The sequence below is a fragment of the Dreissena polymorpha genome, chromosome 5 (assembly GCF_020536995.1).
Source record: "Dreissena polymorpha isolate Duluth1 chromosome 5, UMN_Dpol_1.0, whole genome shotgun sequence".
NCBI classification, from domain to species: domain Eukaryota; kingdom Metazoa; phylum Mollusca; class Bivalvia; order Myida; family Dreissenidae; genus Dreissena; species Dreissena polymorpha.
This window is the reverse complement of record NC_068359.1, coordinates 3,735,711-3,762,439: the sequence shown is the minus strand read 5'-3', so window position 1 is coordinate 3,762,439 and position 26,729 is coordinate 3,735,711. Positions and strand designations below refer to the sequence as shown.

The 26,729-nt window shown below is 39.0% G+C and overlaps 1 protein-coding gene across 1 annotated transcript in view; it reads right to left on the bottom strand.

Annotated features, from left to right (window-relative positions):
• Nucleotides 1-26,729, bottom strand: part of LOC127881275 (uncharacterized) — a 146,025-nt gene that overhangs the window by 95,345 nt on the left and 23,951 nt on the right. The window contains 33 exon segments of the mRNA XM_052429021.1: nucleotides 3-166; nucleotides 481-626; nucleotides 1,024-1,169; nucleotides 2,221-2,366; nucleotides 2,735-2,875; nucleotides 3,167-3,296; nucleotides 3,928-4,045; nucleotides 4,416-4,590; nucleotides 5,381-5,812; nucleotides 6,122-6,224; nucleotides 6,488-6,678; nucleotides 7,380-7,608; nucleotides 8,080-8,244; nucleotides 8,754-8,945; nucleotides 9,274-9,812; nucleotides 10,186-10,353; nucleotides 10,859-11,086; nucleotides 11,430-11,752; nucleotides 12,019-12,622; nucleotides 13,396-13,560; nucleotides 14,169-14,309; nucleotides 14,871-15,018; nucleotides 15,614-15,805; nucleotides 16,042-16,190; nucleotides 16,517-16,692; nucleotides 17,290-17,504; nucleotides 17,845-18,087; nucleotides 18,889-19,030; nucleotides 19,600-19,819; nucleotides 20,192-20,338; nucleotides 21,714-21,875; nucleotides 22,138-25,648; nucleotides 26,285-26,574. Coding sequence (XP_052284981.1) covers nucleotides 3-166; nucleotides 481-626; nucleotides 1,024-1,169; nucleotides 2,221-2,366; nucleotides 2,735-2,875; nucleotides 3,167-3,296; nucleotides 3,928-4,045; nucleotides 4,416-4,590; nucleotides 5,381-5,812; nucleotides 6,122-6,224; nucleotides 6,488-6,678; nucleotides 7,380-7,608; nucleotides 8,080-8,244; nucleotides 8,754-8,945; nucleotides 9,274-9,812; nucleotides 10,186-10,353; nucleotides 10,859-11,086; nucleotides 11,430-11,752; nucleotides 12,019-12,622; nucleotides 13,396-13,560; nucleotides 14,169-14,309; nucleotides 14,871-15,018; nucleotides 15,614-15,805; nucleotides 16,042-16,190; nucleotides 16,517-16,692; nucleotides 17,290-17,504; nucleotides 17,845-18,087; nucleotides 18,889-19,030; nucleotides 19,600-19,819; nucleotides 20,192-20,338; nucleotides 21,714-21,875; nucleotides 22,138-25,648; nucleotides 26,285-26,574 — 10,241 coding nt within the window.

The window sequence follows — 26,729 nt, the reverse complement described above, 5'->3', positions numbered from 1 at the left end:
ACCTCAATTGTTCCAGAGCCGTCAAGTTCGTCAGACACGATGTAAATACTGCCTCCAGCACCACCACCAGAATTAGCGCCACCATTCTGACCATTGGCTGACAGAGTACCGTCTACTTTCACTATGGAGCTTGCATTCAGAATCAGGATACCCCCTCCGCATCCACCTGCAGAGTGTAGGAGCTGCATTTATAATTTATTTTTAAACAAATGAAAATCCCTATAAAATTCAAATTTCATACTGTGCAGTAAAATAGAAAAACACTGTTGCTTTTTATATTTTATATCAAATATTCTTCAAAATGCATATTTCAAAATACATTATTTGTGTGTCTATGTTAACCTGTTGTTTTCCTTTCCTGAAAATTTTGTTGAAAATGATAATAAGAAATAGAAAAGATTACGTCTTGATTTGTATATCAAATCATAAAAGGTAATTAGAATCTACCAAATCCTGATATCTCAGTCTTTTATAAACCACCTTTTCCTGAAGTGCCATCTCCTCCGGCGCTACCAAACTGGTCAGGTGCAATGAAGTTGCCATAGGCGCTGGGCGTATCACGAGAGGAGTCCCCTGCCCCTGCCTCACCACCATGACTGGCCCCATGTCCCATAGGACGTTGCGTCCTTCACATAGGTCACACCCGCTCCAGGGCCCGCTGGATATTCAATGAAATTAAAGATTCACAATTTTTTATCTGAATTTATATATTCTTGTCTCATGGTGTCCGGTTTCCTTCAAAGTTTTTGTGATACTCTCAAGACACATTTAAGTAAAATACATAACAAATGGCTATAACTCTTAATATAAGGTAGCAAGAGGTATAGTTCTTGTGCATTGCACACCCTCTCCAAGAGATCAATGTAACAAATGAGGTTTCATGTAGCTACCTAGAATATTTTAGAGATACATATGTTACTTGATTGTGTGGGTGTTATTAAGACACTTTGGAAACTTCATTATATCAATCAGATAAACTATGTCTTCTAAATTTTCTAAATCTTCTTCATTTTTTGGCAAAACACCTTTTTAAGGAATATGAGATAGGTGATGTTACCCATGTTACAGAAGCCTGTTCCATCAGCTCTGAATGTGCCCATCACATCCACATACAGGTTTTTCACCTCCACATACAGATGTTTGGCAGCAAAGGAGCCACCAGGGAACACCTGTCAATCAACAATAAAGATTAATTGATGCAAAAATTGTTTCAATATCAATTAACCCTTTTCCACTTTGATATGCACTTTCATTGGATTGAAGCTTGTTTAAAAATGACATTAAATCTAAAACATTTCTAACTAGATTCAAGTTTTAAATGCTTCCTTTCCAACACTAAGATATGGATGAGCAGCAAACAGCATAAAACCTGAACAGCCTATGAGTTACTTGCAGGCTGGTTTCATGCTGGCTGCATTTAGCCGTTTTCACTTTGATTGTGAGTGGAAAATAAATAAATTGGGAAATCAATTTTACAAAATAGTATGGTTAAAGAAAGTGTACCAAGGTTTGTACCTTTCAAACTGTAATTGCATATCATGCCTTGCTAATTGTGACCTTGACCTTTCACCAAGTAATATAGTTGATACAATTGACATATCCGTGACCTTGCCCTTTCACCAAGTAATATAGATGATGCAATTGACATGTCTGTGACCTTGACCTTTCACCAAGTAATATAGTTGATGCAATTGACATGTCTGTGACCTTGACCTTTCACCAAGTAATATAGTTGATGCAATTGACATGTCTGTGACCTTGACCTTTCACCAAGTAATATAGTTGATGCAATTGACATGTCCATGACCTTGACCTTTCACCAAGTAATATAGTTGATGCAATTGACATGTCCATGACCTTGACCTTTCACCAAGTTATATAGTATATTATGCAATAGACATGTCTGTGACCTTGCCCTTTCACCAAGTAATATAGTTGATGCAATTGACATGTCCGTGACCTCGACCTGTCACCAAGTAATATAGTTGATGCAATTGACATGTCATCTTGACACGATGATCATGTGTGACCTTCATGCATGACATTGTTATGCCCTAGTCAGAAAAATGCCCACACATACATAAATACTTACCATATGAATTGGTCACAAACACCCAAATATGAAGGATGAACCTAAGATTCCCTTTCATTATAATCAGCGTAGGGGCATACAAAAACTAATACCTTTCACAATGGCATATTTGGCTGGAAACACATTACCTGCATGTTAGTTCCAAACATTCTGTGCTTAAATTCTGCATTGTTCATGATCATAGAGCCCCTGTTTCGTATGCTGAAAGCAGTGAACTTGATGTCATCAATACGCTGGAAATTCAGATCCATCATGTAGTTGATCCTCAAGGTTCCTAGAGAGTGAAGAAAGCAACAATGCAGTCAATAAAAAAACGGTTAAGATCTTTCGACAGGTGCACAAAAAAGGGATGTGTGGCTGTTAGTTAATCTCGGTAAGGTGAGCACTTGCATTGTAAACCAGGGTTCCAAGGATTTGTGTCTAAGACAGGCTTTGTGAAAAATGTCATCCTGTGTCAGCGGTATGTTTTTTCAATTACATTATTATAGATGTGATTTTGATAGTTCAGTTTAAAACCTGTAGTTGGGCCTTGACACTCTTACTGAGTTGTGAATAAAATTTAGCGCAACAGTAACTGTTAAAGTGGATTATTTTTTGTATAATGAAAAATATAGAAAAATTGGCACAAGAAAATACACATACCTCCATCCACAATGGTCATGTTCTCTACACCAGCAACAATGCCCTCAATCATAACAGTTACTCCGGCTACTCTGAGTTCACCCTGCAGAGTGGTGGTGCTACCATGGTAAAGGGACACGTCCAGTGGTAACTGACCAGTACCTGCAAGTTAAACAGTTTTGCTGTACATAAATGCTGTCTTTTATTCTTAAGAATTTCAACTCTACAATGCAGATCTATTGCCTGAATTAAAAATGTTCATGCATTGTAAAAACAACTTTACCAAAAACGAAACCTGACCTTTTAATGCGCACTTGCTCTATCATTCAGTTCATAACAATTTTAAAATATTCTGAACAAAGGGCTATGCTAAAATAGAAACTAAACTTTCTTCTTTTCAGACAAAAACACAAGATGATGGAGATGATTTAAGTACTGGAATGACTAACTTACCAATGAACAGTTTTTGGTTGTAGCCGACATGTAAGTGACCTGTACGGTCTCCCTCCGTGTATCCAACCTTCAAGTCCACAAGGTCGGTGTATTTGGGTCTCACCATGGCAACCTGGGCTTTCTCATAGACCTTTAGAAAAAAAAAGATAATTTATTTTAGTAAAGTATAAAACTTATACACTTCACAATCTTCCTTGATGAAAATATAATGTTAAGTCTGCATTTCATTTGAAACTTTGAAAAAATTAAAATCAAGATTAAACAGAACAGAGCAGTGGCACAATGTAAAACTTTCAATACGAAATTATTACAAATAAAACACTTCACAGTGATTCAAGTGTTCATGGGTTATAAATTCTTCCAACAAACTTAATGATTGTATTCACATACAAAAAAAGGCAGTTTGCATTTGTCAACAGTATTTCAGTCATATAATTGCAGTCAGTTAAACGATTCAAACTTGTACTTGTAGATAGTTCACTAATACCAACTACACATATTTATACCCTTAATTGACAACTTTCCAACTTGAATCAGAGGTAAGGGGTGAAATACCGTTGCAATTATTATAGGACCCATTCCCTCACAAACGGCTGGGCAAATTACCAAACCCGCGTTCCTCGAATTTCAGTCCAGCACTCTTAACTACCTTGCCCAGCAGTTTGTTTTATCAGAATACAGCCATTATCAGACAAACACTCTCTTCTTAAGGTGATAATTTTCTTAGCAATGTTTTTTACCTTTATGTAATCCAGAGTTACGTGGCTGGCAGGGTTCACAGTCTTGTCGAAGACGCTGACAAGGGGAGGGTAAGCTCCTGGCCAGATCCAGGCAACTCCGCTGGCCTTAGGGTAGTCAGGGTAGGTGTCTGTTAGGTTTCTGGAACGTTATATTTGTAATGTGTGTCATATACTGTTGGTGATTTACATAGTGCTAACTAGATTCAATTAAAATGCTTACTTGCAAGTATTTTAAATATGAATAACATGCTAAATAATTAAATTTAGAAACATGACCAATAATGTGAACAATTATATCAGTAATTAACTTAGATACTATGTACGGGTATCTGGTCAAAATTTACGTTCTGGTTGCTGTTACATCCGGCTCATTAAAAAACTTAACCCCCCCCCCCAGAATAGAAAAGATTTAAGTACAATTTCACATTTTTGGTATAAAAAAGGCTACAAACATCTCTATCCTATTCCCATCATTTTGTGTTATGATGCAATGAGAGCAATTATGATACCTATAAGGATTCTTAGGCTCATAACCCTTGTTGTTGAGGTACAAGGTGCGGTTGTCCTGGAAACCAGCAGGTGCTACCCCATTGACATAGTCTGGTAGCTTGTGGATGTACACTGTGCCTGGACCGCCTGGTTCAGACTTACTACCACCTGATCCACCATGATTGATGAAGTCACCTTGAGTACAAGAAAAACATTGCACCATGGGACTTACAGCTATTTTGAATGAATCATTGGTGTACAAAGGGTAAATTCTTATTTTCATACAATTTTTCCTGAAATTAATTGCTATAATAATACGATTCAAAATGTATGAACATGAAATGGTTGCTTATTATCCCCCACCAATGGCAGAGGGATATTGTTTTGGCGTTGTCCGTCCGTCCTTCATTCCGTCCATCTTTCCGTCCGTCCGTCCGACACTTTTGTGTCCGGAGCCATATCTTGGAAGTGCTTTGGCGAATATCATTGAAACTTGGCATGAGTATATATATGGATAAGAGGATGATGCTAGCCAAATGGCATTATACACCATCTGTTAATAACGGAGTTATGGCCCCTTTGTATCTTAAAACAATGCTTTTTTAGTGTCAAATATAACACTTTTGTGTCCAGAAACATTTTGGCGAGGGATATCAATTCAACGAATCGGCTTGTTTTTAATAATATGCTTAAGGCCAGACTGGGCAAAAAACTGGGACAAATCCGACAAAAAATGCAAAGTCTGACCAACATTTTGGCGCTGTTAGACAATATGTCTAATAAGAAATTTAGAAAGTTCATTATCATACAAGCTTTTTGAATTTGTGTCTAACAGATTGACCTAATGTGTAACAAGATTCCCAGATTATCAGATGATAAGTCTGACAGGTCCATCTGAGCTTTCACAGAGTCTGACAGACAATATATGGATAGCTATTTTAATAAATATGGTTATGCTTGAAACAATTTTTTTATGTCCACTCACCAACATAGAAATTGTACATAAAGTAGAGAGCAATACGGCCTCCACCCCCACCACCACCTTGTGACGCCAGGCTGCCGTCATACCCAGCGCCACCAGAGGCGTCTATTTCACCGTTGCCGTCAATGGTGTATGTCTCAATGTGGATGGCGCCACCACTGCCGCCACCAGCACCCACGGACCTCCATTTTCCTCCAAGTGCCACCAGAAAACCGTCCACAGTCAGCGTGTGGTGAACCCTCAGGTACAACCTTCCACCGCCTATACCACCCTGGTGTGGGAATATGGCGTGTCCACCATTTTTGCCAAACTGTGTGGGATACAGGAAGTTGTCATGAGCACCGCCTGCGTAGGCTTCTGTCTCTCCTCTGCCACCGTTACCACCATGACCACCGCCAGAACTACCCCCAGAGTGGCCGCGTCCCGCACCGACACCTGAAATTATATATAAATTATCAGAAATTGATTTCAGACATTTTGTTATCTGTCTCCTTTAAATCGTACGATAAGATGTCTATAATTTGTCTGTAATGTGGTCAAATATAAAGTATTATATCCCAAATTCAGAATAGATAAATTAATCCTACTGTAATTAATCACAAAAAGGGAACTAAAAGTTAAATTGCAGCTTATGTCTAATATAAAATCGTTTATCATGTAAAACACATTACTCAAATCTCCAATTTTTGTATTTCTTTTTTATTTTCCTACATATTTGATCCCGGAAAGTAACAAGTTGCTAACCTTCGTGCTGAAGATTATATGGACATCCCTCTGTAACGGACAGTAACCCATACGGCTCTATGGTGACATTCATATAGTCAAGCATCAGGTCATTGGACATCAGCTGTAGTAAGATAATTGCAATGAATTACAGTTCTTATGAAAGCAAAATTGATAAAATAACAGATATTATTTTCTTAACAAGAAAAAAAATATTAGTAGAAACACATATTATTTAATGTAACTAATTTGTATGCGATCTATTCTTTCATCTTATTAACTAAACTGGGATTGTTTTCTTAAACTGAAAGAAAACAACGTTTTAGAACAAGGAATGGGACTGAATATCAGCTAAACAAATCAACCAAAAAAGATTAAAAGACTTGCCCTGGCTCCCGATCTGATGGTGAGGCTGGTCCCCTTGAGTGTGGTGAGGGCCTCGTCCTCCGTGAACACCCTCACCCCTCCGAACGTCTTAATGTCCATGTTGTTGATCTTGTTGGTGGTCGGAGTGTGGTGGTCGATGGTCAGGTTACACCTTGCGTTCACTGTGATGTTCTCCATGCTTCGGAAGTGTCCTGATAGAAGAAAAGTTGCTTTCCATTGGAAGCCTTTCTTTTCAATTCTTGAATACTACCATTACTGTTTTTTTATTTTTCTATTATAACCCACAACTGTTTTGTCATTTTTAACCAATGAGTTGTAGTTTAGAAAATATGAGTCGTGTTTTGAGAAAACTGGGCATAATGCATGTGCGTAAAGTGTCGTCCCAGATTAGCCTGTGCAGTCCGCCTTAATTGGATTTTTGCTAAGAAGAGACTTCATTTAAACGAAAAATGTCATAAAAGCGGAAAGTGTCGTCCCTGATTAGCCTGTGCAGACTGCACAGTCTAATCTGGGATGACACTTTACGAACATGAATTAAGCCCCGTTTTCTCAGAGCGCGTCTCATATTATTTGTTGAAGATTGCCGGTATACATTTGCACCGTGATTCAGATAAGGTAGTTACTAATACAGTAGATTGTATTCTAAACATTTTTTTCCATAAACACTTCTGCAAATTGCATGGGCCTGGAAAAGACCTGAAGATATTATTATTGTTTAAGTTAAAACCTATTTGTTTAAGCTTGATTGCATCAAAACCCTTGTACCTTTAAATGACAAAAACTCTCACATCCATTTCAAGTAGAACGAGAACTGTGATGTAAGAGCTACATATAATACCCATATTTTCTGCACAACAAAATATTATATATAATAAAACTAAATGATGTATACCTTTAATGTACATATCTATGCCTCTGCAGTCGAGCTCAGGTGGCAGATTGACATCAGAATCTCTCTGTGACAAAACGGCAACTGTCTGAAGAACCCTGCTTTGGGTATTCTCATACTTCTGAGTCTGGCGGACATTTATCCTTCCTTGGTCATCGCCGTTGATTTCATGGGCCGTCAAGCTCATGTCTGTGCCATCCATATTGAGTGAAGCTCCACCCAAAACGTCCAGCTGTACATAGACAGACAGACAGACAGACAGTGTATTCACACTTACTCACAAGTGCATTGTCTTCTTGCCAAAATACAAAAAAGTATTTCCATTATACTAAAAATACCTTGCATAGCTGTCTGTGACAGCTGAATGCGAACGAATTCTCCATTGGGTTTGTGCAAATGCCAGCTTCCACATTAACATATACATCACATTCAAGTTATAACAATTTGCTTATAAAATTTCATAAAAGTTCATATCATGTATTATATTTGTAAAGCCTTTCAATTGACAACCCAGTTAAATTACAATTTTGACAATGAGCTGTATATGCATTAGTTGCAATTAATTATTGTATGTTCTGTTACAATTGAGTTTCTCGTCAAAATTTATCAATACATGTATAATTTTTTTTGTTAAATTAACATGGCCCAGTGAGACATATTCTTGTGTTGTTGTTAAAACTATCTGCATACAAGTGATTCAAACCTTGTCAAATATAAACTTCTTGGTAGTGCCCTCTGGCAGAATGTATGCAGTGCCTTTCTCATTGCAGTACGGTGTCTGTGTGGTAGCAGTAGGGTCCTCTCGCACGAATATCTCGATCTCACTCATGGCCACATGACTTCCTGTTGCTTTCAGTTTAACAATGATCTGCCAAGGGCAAAGTTCAAACATATAACATTCCACGTGGTGATTTTGTTATTGGTATTGAACATTAGGAAAAAGGAATAAACTTATTGCTGATTACTTTTTATTTGTTAATAATCATATCATATTGTGTTCTGGGGCATCTTTGTGTAAAGGGATGGGCGAGGGTTGGAACAGCTGATGTACAATATATTGTGTTCTGGGGCATCTTTGTGTAAAGGGTTGGGCGAGGGTTGGAACAGCTGATGTACAATATATTGTGTTCTGGGGCATCTTTGTGTAAAGGGATGGGCGAGGGTTGGAACAGCTGATGTACAATACAAGCATTTATTTTAAAACAAATATAAAAAAGTTTATTTTGTGTCATGCCATGCTTCCCTCAATGTTCATGATTACACAAAAACTTAGTCAAAAGTTATTTTCTGTGCGTTTGTTGCCAAATATAAGTCCCTGTATGCTGCCTATTCTAAGGTGACACAAAAATCTTTAATGTGTATAGAACTGGAAATTACCTTGTCGACATTGTCTTTGATCTCTACGAGTCCATACTGATGTGCCTCAAACTGTGTCTGGCAGTAGTCTGTGGACTCAAAGCCAGCTGTCCTGTTCACTGCAGCTGCACCTTTCAAGGAGGTGTCCACGGCATAGTAGGTCACCAGTGAGTTAAAGTATGCATGTCTGCAAATAATTAAAACAATATTATTCTAAAGAAAGTAATGAAAATATAAAGATTATCTGCTCTATACATTCACATTACTTATTAATGAAATGAACATGAATGTACAAGTAATAAAATTTCAACATTATGCCAATACATACAAGTACTTATCAAATCTTTGATATGGAATTTAAAATATCAAATAATCCAAGTTTTAAAAATGCATATTGCAAACTGATAAAAAAATGTGTGTCCATGCTTATTCCCACAATAAATCAGGAATGTAAGCAAGCAGAACAAAAAGTCATATCCAAGGATCTACTAACAGATAGTTATTGTAAGTTTTAACTAATAAGTCTAAAAAAGGAACATACGGTGAGGTCAATGTGTAGTTTCGTAGTGCAGACTGGATATATCTTGATGTATTCCACATAAGTCTTAAATGGAAGGTCAAAGGTCAAGGTGGCCTGACTGGCACGTGCCATGAACCATGTGCTGGTATCCGCCTGGATATCAGTGAACATATGACTCAGTGGCCAGGTGTTTCTGAAATAGTACCAATAGTAGCTAGAATACGCGTTATAGGTCTCTGGGTTGACATCTGAAGAAATATTGATTCCACTGTATGTTTGGAAATACTTGTCAGGGAATTTGCTAGTTTTGAAGTAATTTCCAGTCAAGTTGAGCCTCTCCACTTCCGATATGCGGTTGCTTGCAGTGTTTCCTGAATTGTCCAATCTCAGATGTCTGAATGTGGCATTGCCACTGTGGTCCTCAATGTAGACAGTTCCAGACCCTCCATACTGGTAAGGTCCCTTGCCACCAAACACCAAGTATTCTCCAGTGAAATGGTTTTGAAGTTTATGGTAGATGGCAATTCTTCCTCCACCACCACCTCCACCATATGTTCCACCTGTAAACATTACATAACCATAATATTCAAACATGTTTCATGTAATAAAATTGCATGATTAAACAGAAACATTACAAATAACTAGCACTTAGCTTTTGAGTTGCATGTCACATTTTCAAATTATCACAAAGACATGCAGATTTACAGCTTGTTTTTTTTAATGGATTTTACGTCTTTTGCATTTTAAGAGTTTAATTAAAATCACATATTTTACATAGTGCCAGCATTACTGAACTAATTGATGACACATGTGACGAGTGCAGTCGCACATATGAATTCTTATACTTATAAGCTATGAATTAAATAAAATTAAAAAACTTCAAACAAGAACAAATCTTACAGATTGGCAAATAAAAACACATTTAAAACTCACCATTTCCACCAGTGACTTCAATCGAGCCTGTCCCATCCAGATGATTGACATCTAAATACAGAGAACCACCAGCACCACCACCTGCCTTACTGTTGCCAGCAGATTCACCGTTACTATGGAGACGACCTTCTACTCTCAACTCATCCTTGATATACAGGTACATGATACCTATGGAAGTCAATAAAACAATTTGAAATGTTTGTTAGCCGATGTACATGAAGTTTTCCTAATCATCAACAGTTATGCATACAGGACTTATGTCAGGCAATTTTAGTCAACAAAATGATAAGTGTATGTGCAAGGTTTAAGTTGAATTATAACTTATTGTTGATCAAAAATTGAAATGTCAATGACATAAACCAGAAACGGTGAGGATTCACATCAATATAGATGCTTAATTCATTCATACATTTCAGCTTTTAGCTGCACTCCAACTTGTTTTCCATGAAATATATGGTTAAAAGGACATGCAACGCATTGAATAATCAAAGTACTGAAAGTACTGGTGTGACGATGCTTTAGAAAAGGATGGATTCAGTATCTAAGGGTTGGAAATGAAGCCTTTAACACATGAATCTATTCATAAAAGTCTTTAATTTCATTTGATTTTATAAGTTACTACAAATGCGTCAAATGAGTATGTGAGCAGAAAAGGGTTACAATCACCGCTTACCTCCTCCTCTACCACCACCACCATTGGGAGCATTTCCACCTCCGCTGCCTATCTGAGTGGGCTTGTAGATTGAGTCATACGCCAGTGAGGAGTAATAACCAGACAATGCCCGACCCCCGCGACCCCCGTGACCTCCACCTGACCCTCCAGACTCGTTAATGTGAATGTTACGACCAGCCCCTGGCCCTTCACCACCAGGGTAGCCAGTGAAGTCAGCATGGAATTCACCTGAAGTCAGAACATACCAATGTGAAATAAAACCAAAGCAATTATGGGATCAATATTACTTGAGGCTCACAGTCAAGACTTAAAAAAAATCTGGGTGGTTGTATTTTTTTATTTTATTTAATTGTATCTATTAATCAGCAGCGATCTATTTTTAGTTTATTAACTAATAATTGATAACACAAGATATTTTCTCTATTCACTTTGTTCTTGAAAGCCCATATACTGTAAAATAAATGATTAAATGTAATAAATTTATATTTGAAACAGATATGAGAATTTAAATACTGTCTAAGGTTGATGTTTTTCCTACAAAATATTTGTAATATGAAAAAACAGGCCATACCTGATAGATCCACAGTGACGTTTGTAGCATTCAGCTGCAGGTTGTTGGACCTCACATAACCATTTCCATTGATGATCAGTCTTGTGACGTACAGCTTCATCTGAAGCTTGGCCGCTAGAGGCTCAAACTTTCCTCCTGCACGGACAGAGATATTTGTTGCCTTAATTTCTCCAGTTTTGTATCCATCAGAATTGGCATGAGACCAGATGTAGAGTTCTCCCTTGTTCTCGACAGTTATGACATCCATCCCTTCCACTGTGCCGTTGATTTCAGCCCACACTTCTCGGATGATGACCTTCCTGGGGACTTCAATTCTGCTGTTTCTGAATTATTACAAGAACCAAAAAAGTTATGATGAATTTCTAATGATTACAAAAAAGGGAAAAAATATAACTGATTTAAAAAGAACTACATTTTTTGTTCAAATATGGAAATCTATAGGAATGTATTGAACAGGATTTCAAACCTTTTTAGATATTATAAGAGGATAAAGGTGTTACATAATTCATGCTAATTTTGCTGAAAGTAACTGGCAACATTTTATTGACCGTTGCATTATTGAAGAAACTTTGACCACATGAGTACACACCTGTAAGAAGCAAGGTTTACTGGCAAGTAGGTGTCAACTTCAGTGAGACCAAAAGTTTGGTTCTTCCCAGCGTGCAGCACTCCACTCCGATCACCCCAGAGGAAATCCACCCTGACATCAATGACTTCATTATCAGTGTCACTCAATATGGCCACATGAGCATTGCCCCTCACATCAAGCTCTTTAAACCTGTACTGCAAAGCTTCGTGGAACAACCACGTTACACCGCCCGCATAGGAAATGTCCCCATATTCACCGTTGAGTAAGCTACGTAAATTACCCTCAGCGTAGTTAGAGGAGCGTGGGTATGCGTGACCATTGTTGTCGATTGTCATCTTCTGATAAGCAAGTGTTCCATTATTGAACTTTGAGTCCAGATAAGCTGTTCCAGCCCCTCCAGTTTCACTGTTGCTAACACCACCATATGCATGCATAGTGATGTTGAATTTGGCGATATTGGTGCACTGGACGGAGATTCTCCCACCCGCTCCACCACCACCGGCAGCCCCTGCAGGCCCTCCACCATTGCCACCATTGGCCTCGATGGTGCCGCGACCAACAATATCCTCGCAAGTTATCCAGATAGAGCCACCGGCACCACCACCTGAGCAATACATAATCTACTTATATAATAATTAAAACAAGAGGGCCATGATTGGCCCTGAATCGCTCACCTGACTAACCAAATACAATCCCAACCCAGATTTCATCGAGATAAACATTCTGATCAAATTTCATAAAGATTGGATGAAAACTGTGACCTCTATTGTCTACACAAGGTTTTTCTATTATTTGACCTAGTGACCTAGTTTTTGATCCCAGGTTACCCAAATACAATCTCAACCCAGATTTCATCAAGATAAACATTCTGACCAAATTTCATAAAGATTGAATGAAAACTGCGACCTCTATTGTCTACACAAGGTTTTTCTATTATTTGACCTAGTGTTTGACCTACTGACCTAGTTCTTGACCCCAGATGACCCAAATACAATCTCAACCCAGATTTCATCAATACATGTATAAACATTCTGACCAAATTTCATAAAGATTGGATGAAAACTGTGACCTCTACTGTCTACACAAACAAATTGTTGATGGACACACGCACACACGCACTGATGCCAGACATCACACGGTCACATAAGCTTCGTGACAGGTGAGCTGATCATACAAATCTAATTATATTAAGGGTTTGAAGGCAAAAAATACGAACTGAACATACAGCTTCTATACCTCCCAACAAGTTTGGTTTGATTTATTTCAATTATTTTTTAATGGATGCAATTTTTATCTAGGTGGTCTGTCTGCATACTTTTAGTCAGTTCTGTTACTAATTATACTTATAAATACAGGTAACAAGTAAATAAGAATCACCTGAGCCCCGATCAAATCTCTCATCAGGAGGCATTCCATTGGCTGCTATGAGACCGTCAATATCCACGTGACGACTATTCACAATCAGGTAGCCACCGCCAGCGCCACCTAGAGTCTTGTAGATCATTTGGTTACCATGCTCCTTGTCACCCAGATATAGTTCACCTACAAACGTATGCAATGTCATAACTGTCTTTTTTCCTTTCTTGAATATTAAAAAGAAATCTTCCAATGTATAATGCACAAGACGAGCCAGGTGTTATTAGTTTTGTCTCACATGTAATACAAATGTGAAAATTAAACTTTTCTTTTTTGTCAATATTATTTTTACATCATGACATCTAACCCTTAAAATAAGACCACTTGTTGTCTCAAACATTATCTCCACTCAAAATATAGACCAATGAAAAAGGTAGAAACTTGGTTCAATATTTAAGAATAAGCCTAAGATGTAGAACGCATTTATGTCGGTAGTCACAGGACCTGGAATACTATAAGATAACTCAATTTAATTACATAATACATAACGTATAATAATCAGGCCTTATACACATTGAATTCAAACTTGACCCTATCAGGGGTTTTGGGGGTTATTTACATAAGGAACAAAACACTTGTCATACTACACAAGTAACAATTGCAAAAACAGTCGGGATCTTAATGCAGCATAGCAAATAAAGTCATTATTGCAATTGCAAACATAATATAATCATGTCAGCATCTCTAAAATGAAAATTGTATCTTAATTAGTATTCTCCCATCTCTAGACTCACCATAGTAATGTCCATAGCCTCCAGCAGAGCCATGATCCGCAGGGTTATAAAGGGAGTCGTACCCAGTTCCCACCTTGCCCAGGCTTGAACCACGACCACCGCTACCACCATGGCCAGCACCGCTACCACCTGAGACTGACCCTATAAATTAGCCAGTAATGTTTACAACATCACTTCCAGTATACTGTTGGGTATACTGTAAATTATTCCATCAAACATGATCTGTGTATTAATAAAATCAAATCTACTTTTTCTTTTCATGTCTCACAACTATAAATTGTATTCAACCTACATAGTATAGTGGAACAAGGTTTGTGCCTATAGGTTTTTTTATATTAAACAAATAGTTTAAATTAAGATTGTATCATGTGAGCTTTGATTTCTAGGCTCAAAAAATCATATCAAGACTAAAATTTACTGAACAACTTAAGTTTTGCCACAACATACTTTTCCTTTATGAGTGTGTAGAACTAATGAATATTTTGAAATGAAATGTATTCTAGTCAACAGTAAGTTTCAAAGACCAACTACCAGAATTACATATAATCTTTTGCTTGAACTGAGTTTCATGTTTAAAAAAAGAGCTTAACTCACGTTTGTCATATCTGGGCTTTAAATTTACCTTAATTCTACTAACAGTAAATAAACTGATTAGATTGTTCTAAGTGCAAGGGGCTAGGTCTCTGACTCAGTCCCCTTTACCTATGCCAGCCCCTGGTCCCTCTAGTCCAGAGTTGGGCTTATATCCTGATCCACTGAGGTCAATCTTGCCACCCGAGTACACTGCCAGCAGATGATGCACTGTCATGTTGAGTCCAGTGTTGATCAGGAAGTGGCCTCCACCATACACCTAGAATAAAGATGCAAAATGTTTGGGTTTTTTCAGTTGAATAAGTTAACATTTAACTTTAGATTTTACAGACTGTGGAATGAAAACAAACTGTAGCAGTTGTGAAGAGCGACTCAACCTTCTGAGAGAAAAGTAACAAGTTTAATACTTCCTCCATGATTAAGGATCAAGTAATATATATCAATCTCTATATCAAATTGAAGTCTTTCATAGAATAATAAACAATTTATTAGTAAAATTAAAATGTAAAAACTTTATTTAACCCTTTCAGTGCGGGAACTGGATTTTGAAGGCCTTTGCAAACAGTTTGGATCCAGATGAGACACCACAGAACGTGGCGTCTCATCAGGATCCAAACTGTTTGCTATTCTGATAGTGTTCTTTGAAAAAAATCGAAGAAAATACTAATTTTAGAAATTCAGCAGAAGACATTTTAGCAGAAGACAAATTTCCCAGCATGCAAAGGGTTAAATGCAAAAGAATACTCAATAGCTTAAAATGATACTTTATCATATTGAAAAAATATATATCCTCAGTTTACCGAACAGTGCAACAAATGTTAATGCCCAAAGTAAACTACAAATGCCCTACTCACAGATATGTTGGTGGCTTCAATAAAGAATGTTTTCTTTGGACTATCAGAGAACATCTGGAATGTGCCACCCTCCTGTACATGTAGGGATTTCAGGGAGACAGTAGCAGGCTTGTGGCTGGTTGCTAGGCTACCATTGGTGTCTATGGAGACGTGACCCTCTTTGAACACGTACAGGTCCTCAATTCCAGACACCTTGAAACATATGATGGCCGTGATATTTTATCTGCACACAAACTGTAAAATCATTTCAGTACGAGTTTGCGTACTTCTCAGTCAGAATAGTTATAGTGATTTGTTAACAACTGCATACATATTTTTATGCAAGTTTAACGAAAACTATACTGATACATAATTCTGCATTTGACTAAAATTGCTGCTTTAAAATGAAAACAATAAACATTATGTAAAATTATATGAGTATCTTTTACCTTCCCAGATGAGAACAATTTCGTCTTGTAAAAGAAATTCCTTGGTGGGAAGATGATGTGCCCCTTCTCATAAACATGTGTGTTGAATGGCACATCATAGTCAGTCTTGTTAATAGTCATCTGTTGGTTGTATCCAATATGGAAGTAGCCTGAAAAGAAGAGAGTTTCAGTAACACCAACATTATTTATCAATAATTACTTCATAAGGTGCATTTAGGTGGTTTAAACCTTTCTAAGTGTACTGGTTTTTCTTATTATAAGTTTATGAAATAAATAACTGTACAAAAAATGTCAAAAAATCACTGTATAAAGTGAGCACGTTTAGGGTAAATTGTTTCCTTGTACCAGCTTAAAGACTAACAATGACCAAAAATATTTTTTGACAGAAGGTACTTTAAAAAAATCATTAACATAAGATGTAAATTGTAACATGTATATTGCATGTAACACTATCATTTTAAAAATAATATCATACCAGTCTTGTCACCCACAACATTTCCAGCAAAAACTGTTGAGGAATCAGTGTATGAATTCTTGGGCATGAACGCAAGGTGAGCGTTGCCAAGGATGTAGATCTCACTAAACGAGAAGGCCTCTCCTTTGTCAGCAAAGATCCAGGTTGATGCACCCTGCAGCCCAATGTGTTTGTACCTGCAAAGTGAACACATGGAAATGTAGCCTGATGTAGTCATTGTGTTTGTACCTGCAAAGTGAACACAAGAAAATGTAGCTGATGTAGTCATAGTGTTTGTACCTGCAAAATAAACACATGGAAATGTAGCCTGATGTAGTCATTGCTATCAAATTGGAAATGTATCGGGGTACTCTAAGCGTCAGCTTTGCTCTCAATTTAACATGCTTGCCCAGTTTACCTTGATCAAGACAGAATTTCAGACAATTAAATCAAAGTTAAATAACAAGAGCACACTTATACGTTTCCTAGTATTAGGTTGCTGTTGTTCATATGCAGGGACTCAAATATAGTTTCAAGAAAGAGCTTTTCGATTTTTGTTTTAAATGTGTTAATTTTTAGTGAAGTTAACATTAATTGTAATTATTTAAATGACAAGGAGATTTGATCATTTGTCTACTTAACCGTGAGCCTCCAGGTTTTAAGAAACAAAGTGTATTATGACCAATATATGCAAATAAATTGGATATTTCAGCTTTAGACAAAGGTAGGCACACATACAGTTCATAACAATTCAATTAGTATTTTGTTTGAATTGGGAGGTTTTTTGGTTGTACCGTAGTTCTTCCACCGACTCCTCTGCAAATATTTCAATCTCATTCAAGGCTGCGTAGGAATATGTCCGCGAGCTTCCAGAGAGGTCAAACACAAACTTGGTTGCCCGTTTTCCAACTGCCAGGTCTACATATTGACCTTGAGTTGGTTTGGTGCTTGGCTGTATGAAGTTAGGTGTAACATCAAATGCTTTGTTTGTGGAATCATATCCAACAACCTGTAAACAATATTTATTATTTTCAATATATTATAAAACAAACTTACACTTAAGAAAAACATTTAATTACTTTAAGGGCATTAGATAAATTTTAAAGAAATTTCATCATTTTGCTTTTTTTTACTTTAAGTATTACCTATGTACCAATAATCTATGCTGTGCGGTTAAGCTTTTTTATCATGACCACTTGAAAAACAGTGTTATAATTGTCATAAATTTAACTAGGAGCAAGTATTAACTTAACTTTCATGATATTACACGAGATTTTGATACCATAGGTTTGAGATATCAATGTGAAAAATATGCCATAAATACTGGTATCACAAATGATATTACAGACCTTGAATTTGGTATAATGGCTAGCCACTGGATACACTTTGATCTTGTTGATGAACATCGGCTGTGCCAGTGTTATAGTGATTGTGGATGTTTTGGCCCAGGCCATGTAGTAATCATCTCCGTGACCCTTCAGGGTCTGATCAAACAGGTGGTGTAGTCGATAGTAAGAGGGAGCGTTGCTGTATGGGCAGTAACACCCGTAGTAATTGCAGTTGCAGTCATATATGGCCGCACTGCTTTCAACCTACAATGTATGCAGAACATAAATCTTGGTGATTAGCATACTTACATCAACATAATTGTTTTTACAACAAACAAATAATCATAAATAACTTGAGGGTTTATTTAATACATACATAGTATATCAAACATTGTTAATGTTTCTATGAAGAAGGTATGAAAGAGTACAAAACCATGAGACAAGTGCTCCTCGAGGTATTGATTTGAGGTTACAATATCATTATTTTGAACAGACAAAGCACTGAAGTTATCAGCACTATTAATTTGATGTTTATGATGCAGTCGCATAAACAGTCCTTCCTCTTTAATATTAATGAACAGTTTACATACAACAAACACAAAGCTCGCCTAGAAGTCCAAAGGACAGCAGCTATAGTTTCTGCAATAATATATTGACCTTTTGGCTTTAGCTGTTGCCTTGACCTTATGGTGGCATTACTGCCTCATGCCTACTGCACATTGCCACTAGGTGATATACATTTACGCCAGTTTAACACGAATCCATTTAAAGGACCACAAGATATAGAATGCTCATGTACATACTCAAACATTCATCCTTCAAGTGTGACCTTGACTTTGATATATAATGAATGGCTTATGCCTTTTTCACATTATCTCAATGAGAAAAACATTGAGTTTAGTATCTTATCCATTAAAGCGTACAGGGGATATATAACAGATACCGGAAATGACTTTGAGCTGGCATGAAAGGCCAGTGCCATCTGAAAGTCTCGATGCACTAAACATATATCAAGTTTGAATTGAAAACATTCAAACAGTTTTGAAAGTCATGATAAGGTCTTACAGTGTGTCCGTCGGTGGTGGTGTAGGATTTAGCTTTGCTGTATGTCGATGCGGCTGATGAAAGGTCAATCCTGAAGCCTTCATTCCACACAGTTGTGTCCTCAGCAATCTGTTTCTGACCATTGTTGTCCACTTTCAGCATACTGCAAGAAAACAATAGCAATATACATACAATTATGTATATTATTACAGGAACAAATTTGTGCAATTACACAGACAATCAAACCATGAAACATGCTATTAACCCTTATTTTGTTAATTAAGTGTATACTGTCTTTTTTATAAACTATCATAAATCATGTGCCTTCAAAAAGAAAATTAAAATAAATCAAATATATTTCAACACCATCACAAAATTTTAGCTGACAGCTGTAACAACATTTGCGCAAAATTATATAAATCAAAGTTCGCAAATACTGTAAAATCATTTATATTTGTTATTTGTAACCATAACATGGCATGTTTTTTTACACACAAAAAACTTTTTGTGAACACATACTTTCATTCTTAAATTACTGATTTTGGAGAAAAAAATGAGGAATTTGTGTTGGTCATTTTTTTATGTGTTAATTGTATTCAATTCATGGATTGGTCAAACTACGAAATCAACAAAAAATAATGTCCCACAAAATTATCATTTGTAAGTAGTTGAACTCAATTAAACACTTATCCTCATGCAACTGATTATTGAAGGGGTTGCATTGGTTTATACCTATACTCTCTCTCAGCATCTTTAACATAGGCAGTCCCAGATGATCCGGCCTCAGCGTGCGTTCCATTTGCCCCTCCATACACATCAAAGTACCCACGGTACAGCGGTATGGTCTCATGTCTCTGATGATAAAGTGCGATCCTACCACCAGAACCACCACCACCACCGTTAACTTTGTCACCTGCCCCACCTAGTGCCTGGATGTGACCCGTGTGACTGCCTGGTATCACAAATTATCAATAATTAATGCGTTGTTTTAAAAATGCTAAAACTGTACTATTTCAGGAAACTTTTATTGAAATTAGAGACAAATTAAAATAGTAAGCTAACATGTAATGCATGTATAAATTGTGTTCATTATTTTTTATGCGACTAATAGTGCTCATCATTCTATAGCATTCATTTGTTAAGGATATGAATAGCACTTTAGCTTCTAGCTAGAACTTAAATTTAAGAATAAAAGGTTTACATAAATGTTATTTAAAGAACCATAGCAACCTCGGAGTTTAGAATCTACAGAGCTACATATAAAGAATACTTGAAAAAGGGACATAATGTGTTAGTGTAGTTTTGTGTACACTGGGTATTATACCTGTGAAGTTGTGTGTTTTTATGTAGATGCTTCCACCAGTGCCCCCTGAGGCTCCGTTGAAGCTACTTCCAGTGTCATAGCTGTTTGCCTTGATATAACCATCGACTGCCAGCGTGTGCAGAACATCCATGTGCAACAAACCACCACCTGAATAACAAGAACATATGCCATAAAACAGTTTATCAACAGAATTTAATGTGACTCAACAAATAAAAGTTCAAAACTTTTTGCTAAGTGCTGAAAGACTTGCACAGCAACTGATGTTTGGTGTTTGTTTGGATTGTTCAGTCTTACAGTTTTCAACATGATTTCTGTCATACTTTTCGTACGAGTTCTTAGTCCATTGCATGCTGGGAAATTTGTCGTCTGCTAAAATGTCGTCTGCTGAATTTTTAAAATTAGCATTTTCTTCGATTTTTTTTTCAAAGAATACTATCAGAATAGCAAACAGTTTGGATCCAAACTGTGTGCAAAGGCCTTAAAAATTCGGTTCCCGCACTGAAAGAGTTCGTCCACATATATTTGCCAGTAAATGACAACTGCCCTCCTTAAATCAGAGACAGTGAGAGGATGACAGGAGAAATAATATCACGACCAATCCACAAACAAGATCAGTTGTCGTACTGGGAACGTAACATTCAATCCTCTAAAATGTGGTCCTATGCTCTACCAACTGACTAAGCTGGCCTTGTTTTCATGGATTTAGTAAAATTGTCATAGACTAAATAACATCTGAATAACAAATGTATGATCACATTTTTGTTCAGCGGATGATTTAATTGGATTTTGATTGGAAAATTGAGATTTCTCTAATGGGGATAGTTGCACTGCCAAATTATCTAAACATGCCAATTTTTTAAAGGTCCACATGCATCAAATAGTTCAAGACATTTTAACTTATTGTGTCCATAATTTTCCAGACAACGAACATTATATTGTGCAAATTAGTTGAATGTAACCTCAATATCCGCAGACGACATCAAAATATATCCTTCAAATCGTGTGTTTTCATTAACTTACTGCTTATTATTCTTAAGTAACTCTAAGGTTCTACATTGTTTTGAGTCACCATTCAAATATAATTAAGTAAAAATTTCGAATATGTGCGTTTTGCTGTTGCCACTTATCTGCATGTGAACGTTAACTGTTGTGAAAACATATATACTGAGGTTGCACTGCATTTAAATTTTAAGACAGACTATTCACCTTCTTGTCAACCTCTGCACCTGGAGTTGATAACAAATCTTTATTAATAACTGAACATGAGAAGAGACAGCTGGGATGAGTGTGTTATTATGTTAGAACGTTTTTTTACGTTTGTATGTTTTGTTTGCCGTCAATGTATGAAGATAGTGAAGTTGTGTCTATGTGAGCGGATGGCAGATTTTTACTGTTATTGTGAACACAACAACACAAATACGGCTCCCAAACTAAAGGAAACAAAACCTTTAACATTGTAGGAAAATAGTATAAGATTATTGATAATTTGGTTTAATTATTGCATCATGTGCATTTCACGGACCTGTGCCTCCATTAGTTTGCCAACCACCGGAACCGTGGGCGGACGGCTTATAGAGGGATCCATACGGCCTGTTCCGCTCTAGCCGACACGTCGTGAATCCGTCACAACCTCCTCGACCTCCTATGCCGCCATGCGAACCTCCGCTCGTGTCGATGCCAACGCCTACCGGAAAGTATTTACATGACGTGTACCGGTATGTAATATTTACTTATTTTAATTAAAGCTGAAACACCAAGTAAAGGGAAAACATTATCCTTCCGATTTTAAAGACATTTATAAACATCATCAATTAACATGTTGATCATTTTATTTTGTTTAAATATTTAAAGTTATCATTAAAAGTTGATATAAAAAAAATTATTTGCAAGGTATTCATGACGAATGCAATGTCGGTATATTACCAGCTAATTCAAAATAACCGTACCAGGTCCTGCGTTAGGTCTGTAGCCACCGTTGCTGACATCAACTTGGCCTCCGTCATCAACGTAGAAATCGGTTGCCGTTATATTAAGGTTACCGCCCTTGATCAAGCCACCTCCCTCGACAATCACCCAGCCAAATGTAAGCTTATAAGCATCGGAATCTGCGTTAGGGTTCGAGCAATTGATGTATGATTCTGCCTTGATCACTGTCAAGCCGAGAATCTTGTACGTGAGGGGACTTAGTTTATTAGTGGAACCAGATTTAAACAGTTTCAGCCCACCGCCTTGCACCAACGTTAGATTGTGTATATGATCAACCGTTCCTTCAATGTGAGCAAATACACTTTCAAGGAATGTGTCTGGCGCTAAACCGAGGTAGCCTCCATCGTAAACGTAGGAACTGAATGGCGTATCTAGGAAAGGTCGCTTCAGATCCATAATTTGGTATGGTCCAATGTGAATGAACCCACTTCGGTCGCCTATCATGTGTTTAAAATGAATGTTGCATCCATTGTTGTAAGGCTCTGGTAATAACGCTAAATGGGCATTGCCGAATATTTGAAGTTCATCGAAACTGTAGTCGCTTTTCCCTCCTGTAAGCCAGTGGTCAGAAGACGCCGGCATAACCCAGGCCTTAAAGCGATCTTGGCTGATATCAGTATAGTTCCGTATAAGATTCACTTCAGACGGCGTTTTGAGCTTGTTGTTATTGATGTACAGCGTACTGTGATCCTCTTGAACATTGTATATGAAAACTGGCCCGGGGCCACCTGGTTCAGCGTTGCCGTCAGAAAAGCCACCGTGACATTGGAACTGTCCCCAGTATGTTACGTTTTGTCGGAAGTACAGTGCGATGCGACCACCTGAACCGCCACCACCACTTCCGCCCGCATAACGACTGCCTCCGTTTGCCGTTATATTACCCATTCCGCGAAATTTGACTGTGTTTATCATTAACGTTCCACCGGAACCGCCACCTCCATACCCGCCTTTTCCGTCACCGCCATCAGCGCGGATCTCACCGTCTACCATCAACATACCGGAAACCTCGAGAACGATCTTACCGCCGCCTTGCCCGCCAATGTTAGCGCCGCCGCCCCCAGCGCTGCCGATTTGATATGGCTGAAACAGGTGCCCATACGGCTGTCCGGTAAGAGTGGTTCCGCTTCCCTTACCACTGGTTCCTCCGTGCCCAGCGCCAGAAGAACCGCCACTGTTTGTTGTGCCCAAGCCAATATTAGTCTTTACTGTTTTCGGGTCATTAGCGCGATACCCAGTAGAATCTGCATGCAGAGACGCGCCGTAGTCCAGTATTATATCAGTTGTGACGATTTTCGTATTGGTTACAACGAAATTCGAACCACCTTCCATAGTAATTGAGTTAGCAACGTTGAACGTTGACTGTGGATCGGCAACTGGATCGGTTAATATGCTTATTGTGGCGTTGTCCTGAATTCTTACCCAAAGGTAATCGAACACATCCGGAACGTTTCCGGTTGTAAAACCACCAGTTTCTAAGGAAAGATAACCGTCGTGATGCAGAGTGAGATTTTCCACGTGATCCATTTCGCCATGAAGCCAGATCGTTACTCCGTGAACAATCGTTACCGGGCCCAAGCCGATAAATGCACCAGCATAGACCCTTGCATTAAAAGGGAGGTCGATTTCAGGTCTTTCAAGATCCATAACTTGATTATCGCCAAGATGCACAGTTCCCGTGCGGTCACCGATCATGTTGTGGAAGAATAGATCCACTTCCGCTCCCACTGGGTGCGGAAGTATAGCTAAATGAGCAGCCCCATACATCTGTATTTCTTCAAAATGGAAGGTAAATTTTCCATTTGCGAATTTATTATAGCCGGACTCAGGTAAGATCCAGGCCCGAGCAGAATCGTAAGTGAGAACGGCATAGTCTTTAATAACGTTACTTTGGTCCCTTGGATGCCGCCCTCCATTATCCATGATAATGGTGCGATGGTCCTCGTGCATGTGATAGAGGAACACAGTACCCGCGCCACCATTCTCGGACGATGGCCCGCCTTTATTTCCACCATAAGTCTGATACCGGAAGGCAGACATGGTTTTGTTCACCTGGAAGTAAACCGATACGCGGCCGCCAGCACCCCCACTTCCGGTATCTACAGAATAATTTGAACCGTCGCCACCATGTGCGACGATTTTACCGTATCCCTTTAGAATGTTACAGTGCATCCAAACGGAGCCCCCGGATCCACCACCGGAACCGTTAACTCCGTTTGCGCCATTTGCACTGACGAGACCGTCAATAAAGATCGTCTCCGTCACGTTGAACCAAAGTCGTCCACCTCCGCTGCCGCCTGGGGCTTTATTGACGCCTGCACCACCAGAAGAACCCATCTTCCGTGGTTCATATATGTCACCGTAGGCGAATCCAGCCCTAGATGTTGCGGACACCTCCTTGCCACCGCTACCACCATGACCGCCACCGCCGCCAATGCCGCTAATAGAATCCGGAGCTCCTGGATTAACAACTCCGTATACAGAACTTTTACCATGGGTGCTGTTAGAATGCTCATGTCTGTATCCCAAGCCATCGGCCGACAAAAGACCACCGGCGTCAATGGTGACATTCTGAGCGTTTATCGTAACATACGTTCCGTGCATAACTCCTCCGCCTTCAATAGTAATTGCATCAATATTAAACGTGATTCCCACTTCAGCAATTGGATCCGTGGTAGCGTTCAACACGGCATCGTCTTGAATTTTCACGTAATCGAACTTGTAGTAGCTCTCTGGCTCCTGGGTTGTGTGGCCGCCATGTTTCAGCCAAAGATAGCCTCCCAGACGCAGCGTGATATTGTTAACGTTTGCAAGGTAACCCGCAAGGTGAATTTCTACCCCGTGAACGAACGTCATTGGGGCAAGACCCAGGTAAGACCCGTAGTAAGTGTACGTATTGAAGGGAAGGTCCATTTCTTCACGATCCATATTTGTAAGGAGGTCCATTGCCTGTCCGTTGCCTACATGAACCGAACCGGTCCTGTCTCCAATCATGTACTTAAAGAATATAATCACTTTATAGTCGTTCTTATTCACACCGCCTTGAAGGCTAGTGTTATCGTCATCGCCATTATCTACATTAGCTTTTGTCGGTGGCATTACCGCAAGATGGCCATTGCCATAAATCTGAAGCTCCTCGAATTCATATGCGTAGCTACCGGTAGTCCCAGTTGCAAACGCGTGCTGACCGGAAATGGGCAATATCCATGCTCGCCCACCATCTTCATCGAGATGTGTCCAGTTAACGTACTTGTTAATTGGCGAAGGTCCACCGTTGTTGTCGATGATAAGTGTCCGATGTTCTTCCACCATGTGATACAAGAACACGGTGCCCGGTCCGCCTGCCTCGCACTTATCACACACTCGCCCTGCAAGTCCACCATTGGCAAGGTACCGGAACTCACTGAATGTCGTATTCAAATGGAAATACATGGCGATTCGACCACCGCCTCCTCCACCTCCGCTGGAACCAACCTTTTCTTGCAAGTACGAGTAAGCTTTCGCCGTCGTCGGCGGCGTCGAAGTTGAAGACACTGTGGTTCCCTGTGGATAAGAGTCTTTCGCGTGCGTGTCGCAGTTCGATCCATAGCAGCATGTGACTGACCGAGTGCATGTCGTGCCGCTACAAGCTACGGTCGGGTAACAACACAGTTCTCTGTCATGCCTCCACCCACCATCATACACTGATCCGTTGTGGCAACATACCTCGCCAAACGGCTTCGATGTGTCACTGCGGCAGCACTGGTATTTGATTTCCCAGGCACCGCTGTGTCGGTTCCGGTAGGTATCCGTCGAATCAGAGCAGCAGCTGGAGAAGTCATTATTGCAGCATACTCTTTTGGTTGCGCACGACGTGCCAGCCCAATTGCACTTGGTGTGATCGTTGCAGAGGTACGAACATTCCGACTTCCCGGCAGAGTTCGTGTAGCATCTCATGGAATTCAAAGGAAGATCGCTCACAGTTGTTTCTGTGCATGCTGCCTGTGGATCCGTAGAGACACATACCTTTTTCTTGCATGTAACTTGATTAGTACATATATTGTTCAGACACTTCTTTAGGGTTTCGCAACGCCATGTTTCAAGACCATCCGTGCTTACCAACGCTTTGACATCGATATCACCGGCCGACCCTCTACCACCGGCGGCTTGTATCTGTCCAAACCCGGTAACCGTGTCACAGTGTAGCCAGATGCTACCGCCGCTTCCGCCGCCTGCGAGTTTTCCGAGCACCGTGATGCCCGCCTCGCCATTAGCCGTCAGTTGGCCGTCGATGTGTATGGTGTCGGTCACGTTGAGCCAGATGCGACCTCCGCCTCTTCCGCCACCGTCGCCTCCGCCGGCAGAGCCAAACATAGTCGGCTCGTATATGTCTCCGTATGGCTTACCGCCGATTGATTCACCTTTTAAAAGATTATGGAAACATTTATGAATGGTTTAACATATTAAACACATTTATAGTAATTATAACTGTATATTCAATAGTAATTATAATTGAATATTCAATGCTCTGTTTCAGTACAGTCCAAAATACGACGTTCATGTTTGAAGAGGGTAT